Source organism: Trichosurus vulpecula, chromosome 8, assembly GCF_011100635.1.
Source record: "Trichosurus vulpecula isolate mTriVul1 chromosome 8, mTriVul1.pri, whole genome shotgun sequence".
In the NCBI taxonomy this organism is placed as follows: Eukaryota; Metazoa; Chordata; class Mammalia; order Diprotodontia; family Phalangeridae; genus Trichosurus; species Trichosurus vulpecula.
In genome coordinates, this window is record NC_050580.1 from 187,041,407 (window position 1) to 187,061,760 (window position 20,354).

Here is a 20,354-nt window from a genome sequence, read left to right on the forward strand (position 1 = left end):
CAAATTATTATGCTATAAAACAATAATTACCAAATTGGTTTGATACCAGTTTGAAAATAGAAAAATTGATCAATGGAAAACACTTGATTAGCAGTCATCAAAGTATGGTCTATAGACTTCTAGTAGGAGTCTCTGCGACCCTTTCAGGGGGGTCCAAGAGGTCAAAATTATTTTCATAATAAATACTAAGATATCATTTGCCTACTAAAATATTCCACCCTTTTCGAACTGCCTATCTGCAAGGCAGTATTTTCTTCACTTCAACAAAAACAATGTATCAAACAGGTTCTGTGCATAAACAGATAATAGTTTGTCTTCTATTAAACCAGACATTAAAGGGATTTGCAAAAATGTGTAAAACGTCATTCTTCTCCTTAAATGTTTTTGGTTTTAAAAAAGGTATTTTTCATAAAACAAACCAAACAACCCAGTAATCAATAAACCCAAGTTCATAAAATTATTGGGAAAGAAATCCCTACATATCAATTCCATCAGTAAGTACTTGTTAAGGTGCTTTACTATGTGCCAATAACTATGGTAGGAGCTGGGGATACAAATATAATAAATCTGGACAAGAACTTCTGGGAAAACATGAAAGAAGTTTGAGAAAAATTATGTTCAAACGTTTTATAGTATATGCCATAATAAGCTCCAAATGGATGTATGATCTGAAGATTTAAAGTCATAGCATTAAAATTATAAGAAAACCAGATCAGGTACCTATAAAAGCTATAGCTAAGGATAGAATTCTTACCAAACAAGGTTAGAGGATAAAACTGATAATTTTGATTACATGAAATTGAAGAACTTTTGTACAAATTTAATGGAACTAGAATAAGGGAAGCAGTTGACAAGAGGAAAAAACTTTCACATAGCTCAGATAAATGCCTGATTTCCCAGATTTAGAGAGAACTGGTATGGACATATAAGACTGGTTAAAAGGTTAAAAAGAAAAAAAAAGATATGAACAAATAGTTCTTTTTTTTTTTTTTTTTGCTTTTTGGCAGGGCAATTGGGGTTAAGTGACTTGCCCAAGGTCCACAGCTAGTACATGTGTCAAGGGTCTGAGGCGGAATTTGAACTCAGGTCCTCCTGGCTCCAGGGCTGGTGCTTTACTCACTGCCCCACGTAGCTGCCCCACAAATAGTTCTTCAAAGACAGTGACTATGAACAATTATATGAAGGATTGCTTCAACTCACTAATAATAGGAGAAAAATAAATCAAAGCTACTCTGAAGTTTCATTTCATGTCTAGAAAATTGGAAGATAACAAAAGATGGGAAGTCAAAATTGGAGAAGTTGTGGAAAGAGAAGCATATCAAAGATAGCAGGAAAGGACAGAAAATATTTCTAACCACTTTTTTTGTAGCAAATAAGTGGAAACAAGGAATGGCTTAAAAAAATTATGGTGTATGAATGGCAGAGAGGTACAGAATGAGGCACGTATTTTCACACATGGCCAACATGTTGATTCCTTTTGTTTGATTATGCAAGGCAGGTCTAGGGCTTCTATTTTTGAAAGGACGATTTGTGGAGTGGGATGGGGATGGTGGGTAGTGCCAGTGACACACACCCTCTACCCCACATACATACATGTGTATGTGTGTATATATGCACATACGTATATGCAAATATGTTGTATGTGTACACACACATATCAAAGAAAAGGTCAATGAAACATTTAGAAATACACAAGAGATCAAAATCAGAAGGAAGTTCAGAAGGGAACAAAGGAGTTCTGTTACAACTATGTTAAATTTAGCATTTACTAAAAATAAAAACCACCCTCAAACTACTTACAATAGAAGTTTTGTTCTTTGTATATTGAAATGTTCCTTAAGTTCATAATAAAAAAAAGAACATTTTAAATTAAAAAAACAGACATACCACTACACTGTTACTGAAGCTAAGTTATTCCAACCATTTTGGAAACAAGCAATTTGGAAATACCTTAAGAAAGTGACTAAAATGTCCACATCCTCTATTCTAGATACCACTGGCAGACATATACACTAAGTAGGTCAAAGACAAAAAAGGTCCCATTAATACCAATATATTGATAACAGCACTTTTATAACAGCAAAGAACTGGAAACAAAGTAGATTAGATACCCCATCAAATGGAAAGTAGATAAGCAAATAGTGATACATGAATACAATTGGAATATGACGGATACAGAGAAATATGTAGTCTTATATGAAATAATGCAAAGTAAAGTAGTCAGAACAAAAAACAGTATACATGACAACACTGTAAATGTAAAAAACAACAAAATGAGGCAAGGAAAACTGAATGCAGTGAAATTATAATGACCAAGAAAGAGAGATGAGAATCTACCTCCCTCCCTTTTTTTTTTTCCAGATATTGAGGACTATGTACATGGGATACTGTATACAAAGTCAGACTTGACTGATATGTGGGTTTGTTTTGCTGAACCATTTTCTTTCTCATTCTGTTATTCAGGACAGTTACCAAGAGAGAAGGTAGAGGTATATTGGAAAATGAAAAACAAAAAATACAAATCAAGTGTAAATTCTTTGTAGCTATCAGAGTCCAGTACATATAAACATGAAATTTAGAAATATATTACTCATAGTGCAAATTTTACTTGTGGACTACTAAAAATATGGGCATTTTTAACAGCACCTAGTACAATCTGTGGCTAATTTGGTATTTTTTTTGGCAAATTAGTCACTAAAATTACAAGTCTGAAATGATGAATGAAAAAACAATGAAGGAATGAGAGATACTTACTACATCTCTGCTACTTTTCTTCAAACTAAACTTGAGACGAAGAGATCTTCGGACCTTTTCTTTACGACTTATCTTAGGGGAGAAGCAACCTGCCTTCCCCGACTCCACCCTAATAATTTTTTTTTTTTTTTGCAGAAGAGGGAAGAAAAAAATGCAATTTTTGAAAACAAGACAATCTAAGTTGTATATGTTGCCAACAATATTCTTTCTGCAGGGAAAAACTTTAAATGAAAATCCATAATAAGTTTAGTGATCATCTCCTAAAAGAATAAAAATACCAGACACTCTTGATGGAGGAGTCCTAACTAGCTATATGGGACCTTTAGCAAATCACAACTTGATGACAGTTGCCTCATCATTTATAATATGAGGGTTTAGACCAGATCATTTCTAAGTCTATTCTAGGTCTAAAATTTTATAAGTAGTAGGAATATGAAAACTTTTATTTGTGTACCAAATTGTCATGCTTCTGATAAGAACTACTCATAGTCCTTGGAACGTGGTATCAAATAGAGTTTTAAATCACAAGTAAAACATTAAGATTATATACTTGTAGGAGAGGATTCTGGGAAGATGGTGGAGCACGTTAGAAAATTCCAAGCTCTCATAATTTTCCCTCACAAAAGAGTTAAAATAGCACCTTAGGGTGAACAAAGTGTGGGTGAAGACAAAGAATAGGGGCACAACCAGGATCTTCCTGGGACAAGTTGAGAAGATTTACAGAAAAATCCCAGGACCAGTTTTGGTCCCTGCAAGGAATAAACACCTCCAGGCTAGGTTCCCTTTTAACAACAAGGGGGCAAGCTGCTTAAACAACTAGCGGCAAGCCCTGGGGTTAGTTGGTTTGAGAGGCTGCCTTAGCCCCAGCCACTGGAATTTTGTACCCTTGGATAGTGAGGGGAGTCATGCGTTTGAGCCCAGGAAGACTGCAGGAACCTCTGCTGACAAGGAATGCCAGACCCAGCTATGCTGTGAAGAGTGGGGTAGCGCCAGAAGGAACAAGCACAAGCCCAGTGTGTGCAGAAAGCCCCTGGCTGTGGGCACTTAGAGGAGGTTGGAGGTTTGGCTTTGATTCCCGGCTAGAGGGGAGAACTGAAGATCTGGGGCAAGAGGCACCATTTCCCATACCCCAGGGCTAGAGGTGATTACAAAAATCAAGTTATTACCACAAAAAATGCACAGGCAAAGGAGAAAGAATCCAACCATAGAAACCTATTATGGGAATAGAGATGACCGGCGTTCATCTTCAGAGGAGGATATTGAAGTAAAGAAACCCCCAAAGAGCAACGTCAAATGGTCGCTTGCCCAAAAAGAATTTATAGAAGATCTTTAAAAAGACTTTAAAAATCAAATGACAGAGATGGAGGAAAAAAAAAATAATCCAAGAAAAACAAGAAGGTTATGAAAAGAAAGTCAAACAATTAGAAAAGGATATCCAGAATCTCAAGGAAGAAAATGACTCCCTGAAAATTAGAATTGAACAAAGTGAAGCCAGTGAAATGGAGATCAAGAAATAATTAAACAAAACATGAATAATGAAAAAATAGAAGAGAAAGTGAAACATAAGAAAAACAACAGATTTGGAGAACACATCAAGAAAAGAAAATATAAAAATAATCAGAGTAACTGAAAGATATAACCAAAAAGAGGATCTTGATACAATAATATACGAAATAATTAAAGAAAATTGTCCTGAAGCATTAGAACAAAGCAGGGAAGTAGAAATAGAAAAAATTCATTGAACACCACTTAAAAGATATGCTATGAGGAAAACTCATAGGAATATCATAGTCAAGTTCCGAAACCCCCAGCTCAAGGATAAAATATTAAAAGCATCAAGGTTAAAACAATTTAAATATGATGGTGCCACAATTAGAATTACACAAGACCTAGCAGCAGAGACATTAAAGCACCCCAGGTCTTAGAACACAATATATTGAGAGAGCAAAAGACCTGGGGCTCCAGTCGAAAATATCATACCCTTCAAATTTAAGTAATATCTTGAATGAAAAAAATGGACATCTGACAAACCCTCAGGCTTTCAAGACTTTGTTAAAAAAAATCCTAATCTTAATAGAAGATTCGACATACAAGAACCAAAAGAACCATAAGGTACATACCACAGACTGACTATAAGAGATTCATAAGGACAGACTGTTTACCTTTTATATAACATAAAATGTAAAATGTATGTCTAAGATTCTTATTAATAATTGTCAAGCACATAAGAGGGGGATAAACCTGACTATGATATGAATTTAAAAAGTAAAACCATTTAGAAACAGCTAAAAAGAGTAACTATTTTATACAAAAGAAGTGCAAGAGGAAGAAAGGATACAGAGGATTTAGATGGGGGAGGAGGGCAGGTAGTTCTGATAACCTACTTTCATCAGGAATGGGCTTAAGAGGGAATACATATATATATTTAGAAGATATAAAAGTCTTCTAAATTTAGAAGAAATAAAATGGGGTATAGTGAGGGGGGGAAAGGACAAAGGAAGGCTTTTAGAGGGGGTAATGAGGGAACAGGTAAAGGGTATTTAGATTAATGGGAATGAGAGGACAGGGGAGGAATCCTTGGAGGGGGAAGGCAAGTAATAGGAGGGCAGGGTGGTTGGTGGAGGAGGGGGGTAGCCAAGTAATAGGAAGGCGATGTAGCGGGTAGAAGTAAGTAGAGGAGGCAGGATGGATAGGAAACAAGAGATATCTACAAACATAGAAACAAAGATCAGGAGTAGAGTATGTTTGGGAAAATACATGCCTATATATGCATGTATATCTGTATGTGTATGTATATAGCGAGAAACATCTCAACTACATTGCAGCCTTCTGGGAGGCTGGGGGGAAGGGAAAAAAAAGAACAAAGTTAAAAAGCGCACAGCAGAGAACAAAAGAAAACACAAGGAAGCAAAAAAAAAAAGATGGACAATTCTCAACACAAGGTGTATTATTTATCATACAGGCTTTCTTGAAATGAAAATTTATTGTTACATATTTTGAATCCTCTCATGTTCTGCTATGGACATGACATGCTTTTTTTTTTCTTTCTTACTTTGTATTTAAGTTTGATATGTTTTTGTTTCTTTTCTTTATTCTGCATTTGTGTTCTGATAAAATAATTTTTTTTTTAAATTATATACTGTAAGACAAAAGAGACAAGGTTTTAATCAAGGAGAAGTTGTTTTTAGACTGAGAATCTTTCTTTGATAAAGGAAAAATGTTCTTGACTAATAAGAGTACACAGACAAGGAAATTTATTAAAGTCCTATTAGTTTGCAAAAACAATAAATAACTGAAAGCAAACTATCAAAATCATTTAAACTTAAGTTTCATTGGTTAATTACTGAGGCAACTTACCTACATACTTTTTTGCTTGCAATCCTTTTACTTCTCCTCTGAACACCTGTATTGAACAGATGATTTCCACTGTTGGCTATGGGGGAGATTGAACTCTGGGAAGATGCACCAGGACTTTCTTCAAATTGAACTATAAAAGTACCATAACATACAATAACTGTGATTTTTTTTAAAAGCACAAAACACAAATAACATTAATTTTAAAGAGACTTTTCAATTCCAAAATTTTTTTTAAAACTTTGGCTCAATAACCTTTCTTCATTTCTCTTTACATAAAAAACTAGTTTAATTTATTAATTTTATACTTTAAGAGGATGAAGAAAATGTTTAATTTGGTTTTAAATTCTGCTAATAACATACAGAACAGTTCCTATATAGAAACTCTAACTTAATATCCCCAGGGGAGAATATCACATTCCCTCTTTGTTTCCCCAATTCATGATAATTAGCTCAGCTAGTTAGAACATTATGCTAATAACCACTTGGATCTTCCAGTATTTTTTTCTCTTCCTTTGGTTTCAATTCACTCCCCAAGTTGTCTTCTGACCTGAGCGCCATTTTCAGTTTCCTTTGCTGAATCATCACCCATGTCCTACTCCCAACCATGTATATTCTCCAAGTTTCTGCCCTGGGCCCTACTCCTCTTGCCTCCCTCCAGTTTCCCTCCATTCACACAGCCACCACGCTAGTTCGGACTTTCCTCACTCTTCCTTGAAACTATAATAGCCTAATTAAACTCCTAGTTTAAGTTCTCCCTCTCCAATACATCCTCCACACAGCCTCCAAAACAATCTTCCTATAACAGAGCACTGACCATGTCACTTCCTTAAGAAGCCTTGGTGCCTTCAGGAAAAAAATAAATACAAAATTCTCAGCTTGGTATTTAAAGTTTTCCACAATCTAGATATAGACTACCTTTATAGATATTTCCCAACACTTTCTTTCATGTAGTCTTGTTACACACTATCCCAACCTGCTGTCCTCTGAATTTAGAAACCCATTTCCTGCTTCCATGCCTTTGACTGAAATGCACTCCCTCTTTATCTCTGCCTCTTAAAATCTCTACTCCTCCAGGTTGTTAGTGTTTTCTCTCCCTCATCAAGTTATCTCATATTTATTTGTATACTTGCTTATCTTCCTGGGTAAATTTTTAAGTCCCCTAAAGGTAGAGACTTTGGGAAGCCAGTGTCATTGAACTGAAGAACACGTGGTGGGACGTAAGGTATAAGAAGACTGGAAACAGCTAAGAAATTGGCAAGGGTGACTGACAACTGGTCAGAAGGAGAGTATAGGGGTCCCTTTGCTGGCAGTGGGCACAGGACTCTGTTGCATCGCCCTTACACAGATCTGGGTTGCAGTCCCAGGGTGAGAAGGAGCACTAGCACAGCAGAGCTTGCGGCTAAAAGGGAGTGAGAATCTTGGTGAGAGTTCCAGAGTGGAAAAGAGTGTTTGTGGTCATTCACAGAGTAAAGCACAGGCCAAGAGAGAGTAAACACACCTCTTTAGATCATACCACCTTGGAAGAACCGAAAACTTTTTAACTCAGAACTAACCGACTAAGCCCAGAACTAACTCAGAAAACAGCTGTACAAAAAACCTTGAAACTTGGGACAGAGTTCCCTCCACCCCAGGAGTGAAGACCAACTTTAACATAAAGTTGAAAGCTGATTGGAAAAATGAGCACACACCAACAACAAAAAGAACCCTATCACAGAAAGTTACTATGATGTGTTTTGCTTGACTACATATGTATGAACTTTATCAAATTGCTTGCCTTCTGAAGGATGGGGAGAAAAGAGGAGAGAATTTGGAACTCAAAATTTTAAAAAATGAAATGTTAAAAATTGTTTTTACATGTAATTGGGAAAAAATAAAATCAGTAAAAACATGACAAAGGCATTTCTTAGTATCTGTGGAGATTCCCAATCCCTAAAGGGCAATTATTTTTTTAATTAGGAATAAACTTTACTTGGGCAGTACTTTAAGAAACTAGGTCAAAACAGAAATTTGAAGCTATAGTAAGAACATATTTAATTCAAATAAAATATTCTCAAGTTTGTAATAAATCCATATATACTGATCTATGCTCATATTTGTACTAACTGACCCAGTTTGTATCTTACTGGAAGTCTAATTTTGCTTATGTGAGAAAATCTGATATTAACTCAAATTTTTTATAATTTTTAAAAGATGTAGGTAGCAGTAGTGGTGGTAGCAATCATAATAATATGATACTCTTGAAGACCAAAGTCTTCAAAGAATGGTCCAAGTTTCAATTCTACTACCCAAGCCAAAGTTTTAGAGTCCCTCCCTCCTCTAGACCAACACTCTCAGAGACATTCTTAAATATACTATGCCTGAGAAAACCTCAAAACTCTGCAAAGGAGGAAGTTAGACAATAGCTATTATTATGCCTAAAAGTAAAAAATTAATTTGTAACCATTTTTGTGTTTGCATTTTTTAGGTATCCATGGTAAAGGTAAGTATTAAAAGTATTAACCTTGAAAAAGCAAATTTTTAACATCACAGACATCATCCCCAAAGTTATTTTTAAAAATTCTTTGTTATATTGATTTTTAGAAGTTTTTTAAGTGTTTACCTTTGGGTTTGCTATGTGTATTTTTTTAGAGTTTAAATATTAGGTTTCTTATAGTTACCACTACATGAGACAATTTTTCAAAATGGGCAATAAGAGCAAGAGTTTATAATTATAATGGAACCCATACTTTTCCGGAAACAACATAGTATGGCAGAGAAAACATATTGAATGTCAAGACATCTGGATTCCAGTTCCAACTCTGCTACTAACTAGTAGTATGCTGTATGATCTTGGGCAAGTGATTCAACTTCTCAGGGTTTCAGTTTTCTCATTTATAAAATAAGGAAGCTGAACCACAATCCTAGAGATCCCTTCCAGTTATAAAGATCTATGATTTTACACACACAAAGACATAGTAATGATAGTGGATGTTAAATATCAGAATATCTTCTATAAGTTTAATTCTGCTTAAAATAGTCACATCTGATAAATTATTGTCTTGCTGACATTTTCTTTTTTCAGATGGTAGAGTAAACTGGCAGAGAAACTGGAGGTTAGGATTTAATTCTCACCAATAAAAATGTAGTATAATGAATAGAGAGCTAGCCTTGGAGACTGGGTTCAAGTCCCATCTCTGACATATACTGGCTATGTGACCCTGGGCAAGTCATTTCATGTCATGGCTCTAGGTCAGTAACATCAAACTCAAATAGAAACAGGGGGTTACTAACCTGTACTAAGGATTCCTGTGTTGCATGTTGACTTAATTTTAAAATGTAATGTTTTCTGTTTTAATATATTTTATTTCCCAATTACATTTTAATCTAGTTCTGGTTACATGGGGCCACATGTTTCACACCTCTGCTCTAGGCCACTCTTTAAGTTGCAGAGAAGGTGCTGGACTCACCAGAGAGTTCCCTATACAAATGAAATCACAGTTATAGTCCTTCTTTAACCCTAACAAGGAAAAATTGGTGATTAGTATTAAAGTGACCAAAAAAAATTGAGAAAAATGATTGTGACCATATCATCTTAAGAGTATACAAAGGATAAGAGGTGGAGCTGTGATTTCAGTGACTGCACCTATGATTTTAATGGTATAAGGAACTCTCAGGTGAGCAAACTCCCTCTACCAACTTATAGTCTTAGAGGACTGCCCAGAGCACCGAGAGGTTAAATTACTTGTCCAGGGTCACATAGCCACTATGTAGTAGACCATATGCCCACAGTTATAGAGCCACTACATAGCTAGCCCCAAGGCCAGCTCTCTATCCACTAATGCCAGGTTGCCTCTCCAGTATATGCAGAAGAAAGGAAAAGAACATTGGTCACAGTCATTTAACCTAAAATTGAGTAAAAGTGATTTTTTTTAAGTCAACTGTTGATTTTAAATCAACTGTTTTTTAAATTAACTGCCGATTTTAAATTCAACAAAAAGATAGTCTTTTACCTATCCAGGTTTATATCCAAGAGAATATGCCTAAATTAGAAGGGAAAGCAGGTGCTCAAGAACAAAATTCTGACTATGTAATTTGTGTACTGAGGAGGAAAATTTGCATTTTAATGCACATATGGGTAGAGGTGAGAAATATCTATAGAAACACTGTGGTATGTTCCACATCTATCTGATGTTCCCATCTATCTGATGGTTCATTATCTTAAAAGAACAGGAACAAAAGATGGACAGACAGAACAAAAGGAGAGAGATAACTGTTTAAGAATACTATGAAGGAAAAGTAAAGCTCAGAATTAGCTTGTGAAAACTGCTAAAGACAACTGGTGCTTTAAAATTTATGTTCGGAATAAGACTAAGGAAGAAGTAGCCATTTGTTTAGAGAAGATAGTATAACGTCAATAGATGACTAAAAGAAGGCAGAACTACTCAAATCCTAATCCGCTCCAAACTTCTCCAATAAGGAGAATTACCTTCGAAGTAGAAATAAAGGGAGAATTACCACCAAGATTGGTGAGGGGGATAATAAAGGTATAGCACCTTGCCACTTTAAATCATACCAAACCAATTTAACTGCCTTGTAAATTAAAGATTACTAGATTAATAATTAGACAGCTAGGTAGCAGAATGGATACAATGCTGGGCCTGGCATCAGGAAGACCTGAGGTTAAATCCAGCCTCAGATACGTACTAGCTGTGTGATCCTGAGCAAATCACTTAATCTGTTTGCCTTGGTTTCCTCAATTATATAATAGGGAAAATAATAGTATCTACCTAGCAAGGCTGTTGTGAGAATCAAACGACATAATATTTGTAATACTATATTTGCACTGTGGTGCTTGGGACCTAGTAAGTACTATACAAATGCTTATTCCCTTTCCTAATTGATGAAGGAAATTTCATAAATTGTATCTTGATCTCAGCATTTGCATTTTGACTAAAGCATTTGCATTTTGACTAAAGCATTTGACTGAAAAATCTCTAACGATATTTTGGTGAATTAGATAGTAAAATACAGGCTGGCTAAAACTATAAGTGGATTGAATAGTAGATAAAACAATTGTATCTAGACTACAAATTAGTAATTTGTTGTTAACGAGGGGTTTCTAGTGGAGTGTCACAAATCATGTGACAGTCAATGCCTTAATTAAAAAAAAACTTAGATAAGGGTATTAATGAAAAGAAATGCTAGAGAAGGTGGCCTTGCCATACCAGATATTAAACTGTACTACAGAGCAGCAGTCATCAAAACTGCCTGGTACTGGTTAAGAAACAGGGGTGTGGATCAGTGGAATAGGATAGGTACACAAGTAGGAGAAATCAACAAGTTTAGCAATCTACTCTTTGATAAACCCAAAGAAGCCAGCTTCTGGGCTAATAATTCACTATTTCACAAAAACTGTTGGGAAAATGGGAAAATGGTATGGCAGAAACTGGGCATAGACCAATATCTCACACCATACACCAAAATAAAGTCAAAATGGGTTCATGATTTAGGAGTAAAATCTGATACTATAAGTAATTTGGGAAAGCAAGGAATAGTTTACTTATCAGATTTATGGAAAAGTAAAGAATTCATGACCCAACAAGAGATAGAGAGCATTACAAAATGCAAAATAGATAATTTGATTATGTTAAATTGAAAGGTTTTTGTACAAAAAAAGCCAATGCAACAAGAATTAGGAGGGAAGCAGAAAATTGGGAGAAAATCTTTGCAACTAGTTTCTCTGATAAAGGCCTCATTTCTAAAATATACAGGGAGCTGAGCCAAATATATAGGAATACAAGCCATTCCCCAATTGAGAAATGGTCAAAGGATATGAACAGGCAGTTTTCAGAGGAAGAAATTAAAGCTATCTATAGGCATATGAAAAAATGCTCTGGATCACTACTGATTAGAGAAATGCAAATCAAAACAACTCTTAGATACCACATCTCTCCTGTCAGATTGGCTAAAATAACAAAACAGGAGGATGACAAATGCTGGAGAGGATGTGGGAAAATTGGAACATTGTTACATTGCTGGTGGAGTTGTGAGCTGATCCAGCCATTTTGGAGAGCAGTTTGGAACTATGCCCAAAGGGCTATAAAAATGTTCATACCCTTTGACCCAGCAATACCACTTCTAGGGTTGTATCCCAAAGAAATCACACAAGCGGGAAAAGGACCAATATGTACAAGGATATTTATAGCAGCTCTTTTTGTGGTAGCCAAGAAATGGAAATCAAAGGGATGCCCATCAACTGGGGAATGGCTGAACAAGCTGTGGTATATGAAGGTAATGGAATACTATTGTGCCATAAGAAATGGGGATGATACGGACTTTGTAACAATCTGGAAAAACCTACACAATATAATGCTGAGTGAGCGGAGCAGAGCCAGGAGAACATTGTATACAGCCACAGATATATGGATTCTGTGAGGACCAACCCAGACATACTTCGCTCTTCTCAGCAAGGTAAGGTGCAAGGACAACTCCAGGGGACTCACGATGGAGAATGCTATCTTCATCCAGAGAAAGAACTGTGAAGTTTGAATGCAGATTGAGGCACACTTCATGCTTGTCTTTTTTCTTCTCTTTTGTTTTTGTTTTTGGGTTTTTTGTTTTTTGGTTCTGTCTCTTCTTTCTCATGATTCACCCCATTGGTCATAATTCTTCTCCACAACTTGACTAGTGTATAAATTAATTCAATGCGAAGTTATACATGGTAGTTATATGAGATTCCATGCCGTCTTGGGGAAGGAGGGGGAGGGAGGGGAGAAAATCTGGATCTCAAAATTATGTATAACCGTGTGTTGTAAACTAAAAAAAAAAAAAAAAAAAGTATCTCCCTCTCTCCAAAAAAAAAAAAAAACTTAGATAAAAAAACAGAAGGGAAGCTTATCAAATCTGCAAATGACACAATGACTGCAAATGACTACCATGGGGATAGGAATAGCTCATATTTCAATTCAAATCAAAATTTAAAATGACATTGACAGAAAAAGTCTAGACTGAAACCAAAAAGATGAAACTTTTTAAATAGGAGTAAAGGCAGAGCCTCACCTTAAGACTGTTTTTTTTAAATCAACTGCACAAGCACATAATGGAGATTTGGCTTGCTAACAGTTCACATAATAAAAACTTGGGGCTTTTAGTTGACAGACAGACAACACAATTTTAGGCTATATTAATAATATGGTAGGATACAGCAAAGAAAAACTCATTATCGATAATCACCTGCAAGTTTGTTTAAATTCTCTGATAATTATAGAAACAAAGGATAACAACTCTAAAATACCCCCTTATGTCCATTAAATTGGGACAGGGATAATTACAAATAATAAAATTCTAAGCTGATGGGAAAATGGAGAAATAAACAAAATAACACACCATCAATTTTAGAAAGCAATATAGTATAAAAAAATAAAAGCTACAATTTTGCATACTGACCCGATGGTTCAAATCCCTACACCAACTATTTTTTATTTACAACATGCAAAGAACTGTGCAAGGCACTGGAGAAACAACAATAAATATGAAACTTAAGTGGTGGCCATTCTACCTGAGGTACCCACTACTAAGACAATATCCAAGGATGTACTGAGAGTATAAAGAGCCCTATCTTTTCCAAAAACATCATAGCAGTTTCACTCATGATAGCAAAAAAATAAAAATCCCTGTGTTCAACAACTAAAGGATGATTTTTAAAACTGGTTATATAAACATAATGAAAAATTACTGCACCCTAACAATCAACAACTACGAAGAACACCGAGATATACAAAACATGTGAAATGAAAGAAAGGATAATCAGAACAATAGAGCCTATTGCTATATAAATAAGCAAAACAATGGCAACAAAGTATACATACAAAGCATTGAGAAAGGATTAAGAAGAAAAGAGGATATCATTAACTTGTTAAAATGATTAATCTTATTTGGTAAAAACTATACATAACAAAATTGATTAAAAATAGATAAAACTAAAGATTACAGGAACCAATCCTGTTCTCTGTGCAGATCAGCCATCAGGAGTATTGTGTCCAGCTCTAGGTACCACATTTTAAGTGGGATAATGAAAGGGTGGAATATCTCAAAAGAGGTCACAAAACCATGTCATTAGGAGAATAGTTGTAAACACTAGAGATGTTTTTCCAATGATTAAGGGAGTTAGGACTGCCCTCCAAACTGTTCCCTTCAAATATGCAAAGGACTATCACATAGACAAGGAAATAGACCTTTTTTTGACGTTGTTATGGCAGGCAGAACTAGTAATAATGAGTAAAAATCATGAAAAGTTAGATTTCAGCATCAAAAAGGACCAGAATCTCAAAAAGCAGGCCCAACTAAGCACATTCTCCATGTGCAGGAGCATGAGATCTCCTGACATCTGGGTTGGAAACTACAGAGCTTGAGACAAATATAAAGTTAAATACAGCGCTAAGAACCCAATCACCACGTATTTATTGAGCCAGACAACAAGTTCAAACTCCTGATGCCTTCAACTTCACTCCTAGGTTCCAGTGTTTAGAGAAAGAAAATGTAAAGCATCATCACAAGGATCCTGAAGAGTCAGAGCCCCATTAAAATTTTACTTTTTCCTAGAGTCCCTGTTGGAAGAGACCTCAGGAGCCATCTAATCTAATCTGTATCTGAACAAGAAATCTCCTCCATAACATCCCTAAAAGGTGGTAACCCAGACATCAAAGGCCTTTATTGGGGGGGGGGGGTGGGGTGGGAGTGGGGGCTGGGAATCACTTCTTCCTGAAACAATCCATTCTATTTTTGGATAGCTCTAATTGTTAGGAAAATTCAATTCAATTTAACAAATATTAACTGACTACCACAGGGCATCTAGGTGGCACAGTGGATAGAGCACTGGGCTTTAAATCAGGAAAACTCATTTTCACGAGTTCAAATCTGACCTCAGACACTTACTCATTCAGTCACTTAACCTTGTTGGCCTCAGTTTCTCATCTGTAAAATGAGCTGGAGAAGGAAATGGCAAATCACTTCAGTACCTTTGCTAAGAAAACAACAAACGGGGTCAGAGAAAAGTCAGACACAGCTGAAGTGACTGTAAAAGTAACTACTTGGCATATAATAATGTAGTCCCATGTCCTCGAGAACTCATATTCTACTGTAGGAAAACAATACATTCACAAATAAATACTGGATTGGCAGTGGAGTGGGATCAGGAAAAGATATGTAGACTAAGACCTGAGTTGTGCTTCAAAAGAGGCTAGCGATTCTAAAAAGAAGAGGTGAGAAGGGAATGTATTCCATATATGAGACAGCTTATTCAAAGGCATGGAGTTAGAAGATAGAACATTGTATATATACTAGGAATAGTTAGACCAGTTTGATTGGAACAGAGAAAACAGGAAGGGAAATAATAGGAAATAAAACTGGAGAGGTAGGTTTATACTAGATTGTGAAAGGTGACAAATGCCAGGCTAAGAATTATGAGAAGAGTATGCCTCCCCCTCCTCTTAGCTAAGGATACGTCAGAGAACATGAGAAAAGAAGCTATCAGTACTGGAGATGGTAGCAAGAATGATACTATCTTCTCAGCAGAATCAGGTTTCTGTTATTGTAAGATTTTAAAGAAAAAGTTAAGAGATACAGGAACTTTAAAGAATAATTTGGGTCTTTAGAAGATATAAAGGAATACCTAAGCAAAGGAGAAATATGAGAGGGTAAGGCTGAGGAGTATGGGAAGATATAGGAAGAGAAGATTTTTGTCCCCTTTTGACTGAATCACAGGAATGATGGGAGTAGCAGCTGAGAATTACCCATAACAGAAAAAAATGACTAGTTGATAAATACCCCTACCCTGTAGCATCCTTCAATGATTGAGCATCAAATCAGTGCAAGTCCTCACTACTTCTGCCTTTCAAAGAGGCACAGACATCTCTAGTTCTGAGATACTGGCAACAGAGAAATAATAATCTGGTTGCTAGGTTGAACTCATGTTTTAAACTCATCCTGAATTCTCAACCTAAAATCCCCACTGTTATCCAATGTGTTAGCTATTCCTCCCAGCTTTCTGCCATCTGTGCTCTGATAAGTAGATTTGCATTCACTTAGCCAAGAAACATTATTATGACCTACTATGTTTTAGGCACAGTCACAGATTCAAGATAGGGATATAAAAATAAATACCATAGTTCTTGTGCTCAAAGTTTACAATTTTATACATAATAAACATTCAATTATTTGTTGAATAACTGAAACACAATTCACTGCTAGATAAACAAGGCATCACTGCATACATGTCTAACCTTAAAAGTACAAATTCTATTTCCTACCTGATGCAGGTGTTGAAAGAGTACTGAAGAAATTACTTGGTAACAACTCAAAATTTAAACTGGCCTTGATGGACTTCCTTTTTTTGCTTGAAAAGCCATGTGAAGAATCCATTGGTAGTTTTCGTTTTGTCTTGGGTGTAAGAATCACTGGTGTCACTGATAACAGGACTGTAATTTAAAAAGTTATGTCTTTTTTCCTCAAGAAAGATGCATTTTAACAAAAACATTATATTTTAAGTGAGAATCTAAAAACCCTGTCATTTAAAGCTTGCTGGAAAAAAAAATATGTTCACCTTTTAAATAGATTAAGACTAAGGGTCAAATAAACATTACAAAGTAAATTAAGGCTAAGCAATAGTTTAGATGAAAATAAGAAAAGTTACAAATACTTGCAAGAATCTTAGTGCTAGCAAACAATAACCTAAAAATCAACGAACTAGTGGAGAGGCAACCATATTATATAAGAAAGCTCCACTCAGAGTTGAACCAAAAATTTATTGAAAAATTATTTTGAACTTGAACTTGTAACAAAATATGAACAACTCTTCTGAAGTTATCCATACCGTTTTACTTTCCAGACTATTATAGGGAACAATTTCACACAAAATTACACAAGAATTGAGATATAAACTTGTTCAACTCCCTGGTATAGAATAACTTATTAATTTGAAAAAAAGCACATACATCTCATTTGCAAGAATGTGAGATCCCACGTTTAATAAGCAACCCATTTGAGTTACGTTACATGTTTAGCAGTACTTAGTTATAAAGAGACAGAAAACTGTTTCAGCATATTAAACTATGGACAAGTTGCTTAATTTTCTAATCTCAGAACTTTTAGTACAATATAACCAATATCACTAGAAGTTCTGAGACTCATACAATTGAGTCTCTATATGAGGGAATCCCCTACATAAGGAGCCCTTTACCCAGAATCCATGGCCTTACAAGAAATTCTTGGATAGATTTTGGAGCTTCATGAACTTGGATGGGAAAAAAAAATTGCATCTTTATTTCAAAGCCATTGGCTTTGTAATCCCATTTACTTCATTTCATATATTTAAAAATATTTCAAGGAGTATAATATATCTATATATGAAGATATTGATAGATTTCACCAGATTGCCAACAGGGCCCATGAAACAAAGAAACTTAAAAACTCCTCCACTATGCAGTATTCCCACTGAAAATTCTACTTTATTTGGCATTTTGTTGACATATTTTTCCTTACTGTTAAAAAACCAAATTTTGACTAAACCCAAATAAATTTTGTCAGAGAACAAAGTTAAAGACATACTGCAAAAGCTTCCATCTAGTATTAGTATGTATAATACCTACCGTTTTTCTCTTGCTGAGGTGTAGTAGAGGGTGTTCTGTTAGATTTAAGCTTATTCAGTGCTCCACTAACAAAATCTGAAATACAAGACATACAGAAGCAATCATGTCTTGATCTATTAATACGCATTTAATATTTATGATGTCTTAATAAAAAAACCTAATTGCACCAGCATATACATTTTAATTAGGTCATTATAAGAAAAATAGTCACATGTGGAATTGATGCCTGGTAATAATGGAATACAAAGAAATTTTGCACCTTTCAAAAGATAATCTTTTAATTAAGTAGCTAGTATCTCTCAAGAGAGGATATTTCAACTCAAATACAGTTAATGCTATACTTCTGAGTGTTTCTCAGTAGAAAAAAAATTTTTAGAAGGTACTCTTACCTCTGGGGAAATGCTAATTGAAAAGCAAAAGGTTTTAATGAGTAAATGAAATTCGTGACTAAGTTGTGAATTTTCTGAAACATAGTTTTGGAGTTTTAAAGTGAAACAATGTATTATAAAGCCAGATGTCGAATATTATTAATTTACATTTATGTAGCATTTCAAAGTTTTCAAATGTTTTCCTCACAACCTTGTGAGTTAACATATTTTAAAATTTGTTTAAAATAATCAGTAAATATTGATACTGAAAAGTAATTGTCTGAATTCATTTCCAAATAATTCACCTCTTGAACAGTAGTACAATGCTAAAGAAACTAGGCCATTCTGGTGATGCAGGACAAATACCACCTTAACAAACATGAGTAAAAAGAATCCTCATTCTGCTTAAACTACAGAGTAGAGACAAGTTGATATGGCAGGCATCCATAATGCCTTTATGACTAGAAAATGTAATCATTCCAGAATATTAAAACATTTCTTACCTATGAGCTAACCTAAGGACATTAAACATTTTATTGCTAAATAATTGTAGAGCATAGTAAAAAACTAAAGTCAACTCCAAAGAAGATGTAGAACAATATTTTACCAGACACAACTTATCTAAAATGAAACAGACAAGATTATAGCCACCAGAAGGTTCTTCCCCACCCAATTCTACCATTTAATAACTTTCTGCTACTATCATGCAAGAAATATGAGGGGAAGGGGGTGTTTGTTATTCATAATCCCCATTTGAGTTCAGTCTTAATACTTTGCTTCTGTGGCCAGCAAGAAACTATTGAGTATAATGTCCTCCTTCAATATACCCATATATACAGTTGATGGTTTAAAGTAAAGATTATTTTAATCGTGTATAGAGAGCTCAGATATGAACTGTATACAAGCAGGTAGCATTGTCAAATAAAGCAATTTGCATTCAGAAGACCTGGATTCAAATCTTGGGTATACTACTTTTGCTATCTTTGTGACCTTGGGTCTCAGTTTCCTCGCATATTAAAAAGGGGGACAAACCAAATGATCTCTATATTTCTCCAAGATATCTTCCAGCTTCAAAAATTCCTATATTCAGTATCATCCACTTAAGCTTGGTCAAATTTAACACAATCAAACCTATACTCTAAAGCCATTTTACATATTTCTAAAAACTCTATCCCTAGGTTAATCAGCTTTACCATATCCTCTTGACAAGTAGTATCTGCCAGGTACGCAGTTCCAGGCGTCATTGTCTTTTCATTACCAAAATTGACATGTTAATTATAAATAACCAAACCAACATTTGTATCTTATCTTACAATGTTGTCTAGAGAGAAACAATATAATCCACATAACCACTGAAGGAGCAAGATTTGTGTCATACTGTTTGCCAATATTACCTCATTGATTCAGGGTATTATTTAAAATATGAATAATATCATGCAGTTAATAAGTAGAGCAGAGATTTATACTACATAACCTAGAAGTTACTACAGAGATTCAGTTCTGGCTTGTTTGAAATTAATCAATTAGATAGGGATAGGAGGAAGAAGGATGTCAATTTCCTGAAAACTATTAATATTTCAGACCTTCTGAGCTAATTAACAAGATAACTAAAGATACTCAACTGGAATAAAATATAAAAGGGCAACCTTGCTGAAACAATAGATCTCAGAGAGGTGGCACCCTTAGGCTAGGTGAAGTACTGTAAGGGAAACTTAAGGGAAGATCTATGAAACAGACTGTTAAAGCTAGAGTTATGAACACTCAGGAAGTACTGGGATAAAAACTAATAGGAAAGTGAGCTTGTACTGACATGATGGTTGCCTGCAAATATGTAGTATCTGATATATAGAGCACTATCTTTTGACACAGATTGGGGCACAAAAAATTAAAAGGATGTAGGGCATTCTTCCTTTTCCCTCCCAGCAACCCAAGCAGGATGTGTCTGTCACTCTGCATTTCCTCAGCCTCAGGGGCAACTATGAAAAAAGGAAAAAAAACATGGACATAAAAGACAACCGAAAAATAGGCTATAGGACCATAGGCCATTGTAGCGAAGTTGATAACGGAACAAAATAAATTTTCATAGAAACATATAATTGGTAGGTAAAAGGAATTCTTAAGAGTCCACTTAAAACCATCTTTATTGGTCCTGGAGACAATGCAGAGCTCCTCTTGCTCCACCTAAGGATGATGGTATAAGGGAATCACATGGAAAGGAGGGAGATACAAAACGATCAGTTCACTTAATTAT

At 35.2% G+C, this 20,354-nt stretch overlaps 1 protein-coding gene across 2 annotated transcripts in view; it reads right to left on the reverse strand.

Moving 5' to 3' along the window:
• ARHGAP11A (Rho GTPase activating protein 11A) overlaps positions 1–20,354 on the reverse strand; it is a 36,035-nt gene that overhangs the window by 3,267 nt on the left and 12,414 nt on the right. For both annotated transcript variants that reach the window (XM_036737038.1, XM_036737037.1), the window contains exons 7-10: positions 17,736–17,810; positions 16,398–16,565; positions 6,112–6,241; positions 2,755–2,863 (exon numbers count right to left, since the gene is read on the reverse strand). In XM_036737038.1, the coding sequence (XP_036592933.1) occupies positions 2,755–2,863; positions 6,112–6,241; positions 16,398–16,565; positions 17,736–17,810 (482 nt within the window). The remainder of the gene's footprint in view (positions 1–2,754; positions 2,864–6,111; positions 6,242–16,397; positions 16,566–17,735; positions 17,811–20,354) is intronic.